Source organism: Orycteropus afer, unplaced genomic scaffold (genome assembly GCF_000298275.1).
Source record: "Orycteropus afer afer isolate SDZICR_OR568_19922 unplaced genomic scaffold, OryAfe1.0 scaffold00490, whole genome shotgun sequence".
In the NCBI taxonomy this organism is placed as follows: Eukaryota; Metazoa; Chordata; class Mammalia; order Tubulidentata; family Orycteropodidae; genus Orycteropus; species Orycteropus afer.
The window spans coordinates 282008-282958 of NW_006922077.1; the positions used below are offsets into that span (position 1 = coordinate 282008).

Genomic DNA, 951 nt, shown 5'->3' on the forward strand with positions numbered 1-951 from the left:
TTTGATGGTTACACTTTCACTTCAATACCAGAACAGGAAAAGAAAAAATAGTAGGGGTAATTTTCAAAACTAAAATAGGAAATGGAAAAATAATAATAGACATTAGATTAGAAGATGTATTGTTTGGTTCCATTGAATAGGCTCAGACTCATAGTGAACCCTGTGTGTAACAGAACAAGATACTGCCCCGTCCTGCATCATCCTCACAATAGTAGGTATGTTTGAACCCATTGTTGCAGACACTGTGTCAATCCATTCCATTGAAGGTCTTCCTCTTTTTCACTGACCCTCTACTTTACCAAACATGATGTCCTTCTCCAGGGATTGGTTCAAAATAAGTGGGACGACATCTTGCATCCTCAAGTCTAAGGAGCATTCTGGCTGTACTTCCACCAACACAGATTTGTTCATTCTTCTATAGTTCACAGTATATTCAATATTCTTCGCCAACACCATAACTCATATGAATCAGGCTAGGAAAGTACATGGAAGCCTGAAAAGTGGCCATAGAGAAAATCCTGAGAATGTAAGAGAGTTCTTGTGACAGCCATCTTCATACACTGGAAAATCAATTTGAGTCAGACTGAGAGAAAAAAAGCACCAAATCAATTCAATGTGCAAACCTTGGCCTCTCCTCAGTGGTCATAAGCTTCTCTCCCCTCCTCATCACTGATTTACTTCCTTTGTAACTTGACAGGCAGCAAACATTTGCAATGAAAAACCAAACATTTCTAAGAGAATTCATCCTACTGGGACTAACAGACATCCCAGAGCTTCAGACTGTAATTTTTATACTTCTCTTCCTTACATACATATTTAGCATCTTAGGTAATCTGACCATCATCACCCTCACACTACTGGACACCCACCTCCAGACTCCCATGTATTTCTTCCTCCGGAATTTCTCCTTCTTGGAAATTTCCTTTACAACCACGTTTACTCCTAGGCTGC

General features: G+C 39.6%; 1 protein-coding gene across 1 annotated transcript in view; it reads left to right on the plus strand.

Annotated features, from left to right (window-relative positions):
- Nucleotides 1-713: 713 nt before the first annotated feature.
- LOC103209334 (olfactory receptor 6C4-like) overlaps nucleotides 714-951 on the plus strand; it is a 973-nt gene continuing 735 nt past the window's right edge. The window contains exon 1 of the mRNA XM_007955158.2: nucleotides 714-947. Coding sequence (XP_007953349.2) covers nucleotides 714-947 — 234 coding nt within the window. The remainder of the gene's footprint in view (nucleotides 948-951) is intronic.